This window comes from Pteropus alecto, unplaced genomic scaffold, assembly GCF_000325575.1.
Source record: "Pteropus alecto unplaced genomic scaffold, ASM32557v1 scaffold95, whole genome shotgun sequence".
Lineage (NCBI taxonomy): Eukaryota > Metazoa > Chordata > Mammalia > Chiroptera > Pteropodidae > Pteropus > Pteropus alecto.
The window spans coordinates 13,268,143-13,270,467 of NW_006441071.1; the positions used below are offsets into that span (position 1 = coordinate 13,268,143).

General features: G+C 33.7%; 1 protein-coding gene across 6 annotated transcripts in view; it reads left to right on the forward strand.

The window, feature by feature from the left end:
* The window catches only part of GLIS3 (GLIS family zinc finger 3), a 420,354-nt gene that overhangs the window by 319,656 nt on the left and 98,373 nt on the right, over positions 1 to 2,325 (forward strand). For all 6 annotated transcript variants that reach the window (XM_025051464.1, XM_025051463.1, XM_025051465.1 and 3 more), the window contains one exon: positions 1,622 to 1,783. In XM_025051464.1, the coding sequence (XP_024907232.1) occupies positions 1,622 to 1,783 (162 nt within the window). The remainder of the gene's footprint in view (positions 1 to 1,621; positions 1,784 to 2,325) is intronic.

Sequence of the window (2,325 nt, forward strand, 5' to 3'; positions counted from 1 at the left end):
TAGTTGGCTTTGTCAGCCATCATCTCTGTTTGGGCTAAATTTATTTTCATGTGAAATAGAAATCAGGAAAACACCAAAATTATTTTAAGCAAAATATCAAAAATTGAAATAAACCAGCATATGTCTGTGAAACATGTATAACTCTCAATCAAAAATAAGTACAACGTTCATAAATTTCTTAAAATACTGAGGATGCAAAATTTGGACAATTTAAATGGAATTATAACATATTTGACTATTTTTTCTCCTTAGTTCATCCTTTACTTAAAAATGAAAATTCAAATAACCAAAACCTAGCCAGCTCTGTATCGTCCCTTCATAAACAATGTACTCCATCATCCATTATAATAAGCAAGAAAACCAAGGAATTTTATGAAATTTCTTATCGTAAGATTAAGTTATACCTGATAATTTTGAATGGAAACCATTTTGAATTTGCCTTCTTTATTTATATTCTGTCCTATCCACAACCCCACACACAATATATTCCTCTCTAAGAAGTAAGGTTTCTTAAATGCTTTAAAGATATTATGCTTTGTTCTGCTTAGCTGTTTCATATTTGTAAGTTTCTCTTGCAGTGAGAACTCAGATGGGGTTAAAACTATCAAAGTGACAAATATTCTAAGGCTTAGCACCAATGAGTTAAAACATAAATGCCCATCTCACCTTTATGCTTCATATATAGGCCTTGTCTAATTCATTTTCTATATTAGATTGTCATTTCAAGGATTGGAATCACTGAACAGCTTAATAGTAGTTGATAGTTTACCCACAGAAGACATAAAGTAAATATTACCATCAATAAATATTATTGATAAACCAACAAAACATTTCTTGAAATCTTTAGTCTTTCATTTTTAATTCTTCTGTTCTTGAACTAGGTGACAAAATTTCTTTAAAAAGTAAAAATAAATCAAACTATCACTTTTTTTGGAAAATGACTTAACATTAAATGAATTGTCTTTCAGTACCTTTTGAAAGCATGTTTGAAAATTTGATCTCATTAGGCTTGGCATCACCCTATATATTAACAAGGTCAGTGTATTGGGAGTTGAAAAACTGCTTAAAATATGGTTGAAGAACAACTTTATGATCATAATATTTCAGTGGATACATGCCCTTTTCATCTTGAACTCTTGATCTTCAATTCAACTTTTCATCTTGATCTTCAATTCACCTTTTTTCTCATACATAATTCTGATTTTTCTTGTTAGTTTATTAGTTGTAAAAAGTTTCTTCCTTCCTGGTTCTTTCAATTTAGACCAATTTGGAAATGGAAAAGTGTGTTAATTTTTTAATAAATCTTTAAGACACGCATTACTGTATTTTTATTAACTGAGCCAGATGGCTCACAGTGAATTTTCTCTGACATAAGTAATCACAGAAATCAGTTTGGGACCCAAATCTGGTATGGAAAGTGGCATGTGTATTCAGAGGAAAAATGCAGTTCACATAAACATATGGATATTTTTAGAAGTAATATTTGTTACTGTTTGGATTTCATTTTTTTGTTTTGTTTTGTTTTAGGCTAAGTACAAACTAAAAACTTTCTTTTTTCTGTCTCTCAGACTCAAGTATTCAAGGTCCTACTCAACAACCCCAAATTGTTTTCTTTTTGCAGTTTGAAGGTTGCAAGAAAGCCTTTTCAAGACTCGAAAATCTCAAGATTCACTTGCGGAGTCACACAGGCGAGAAGCCATATTTGTGCCAGCATCCAGGCTGTCAGAAGGCATTCAGTAACTCCAGTGACCGCGCCAAGCACCAGAGGACGCATCTGGACACTGTAAGAATGGCAGGAGTTTTCCATCTTCCAGCCTGAAGCCCCGGTGTAGGGGAGTACCCCTTTGATAGTGGGATAGTGAAGATGTTTGCTTTATGGTCTGCAGCTTTTAAGGGCAATGCCAAGGGCAGGAGTAGAACCTGGTAGAGGGCCAGAGGGGCCCCGTTTGTCTCTTTCCTCCTTTTTCTGTAGTCATAAGTATCCTAAATATTACAACTGCCTGGGACAAAAGGGTTCTTTGGTTATCTTTGCATATAAAGCAAAGGCAGTCCAGGAACTGTCGTATAGTAGATTTTAGTACAGAGAATGACCACTACAGAGCGGGCATTAAAATAAGTATTCAAATATCAAGATATACTAAGATACATAATATATACTATTGCTAGAAATAGGGAGCACTTTTTTCTCTTGCTCTGGTTCTTTTCTTCTTGACATAAAAATGTTGAGACTGGCATGGTTTTTAAGAGTGAATCTAGCCTTTCACTTTAGAAGCCAGCTGGTATTTCCACTTTTAAGTGATCTAAAAAGAATCAGCAACTCTTTCC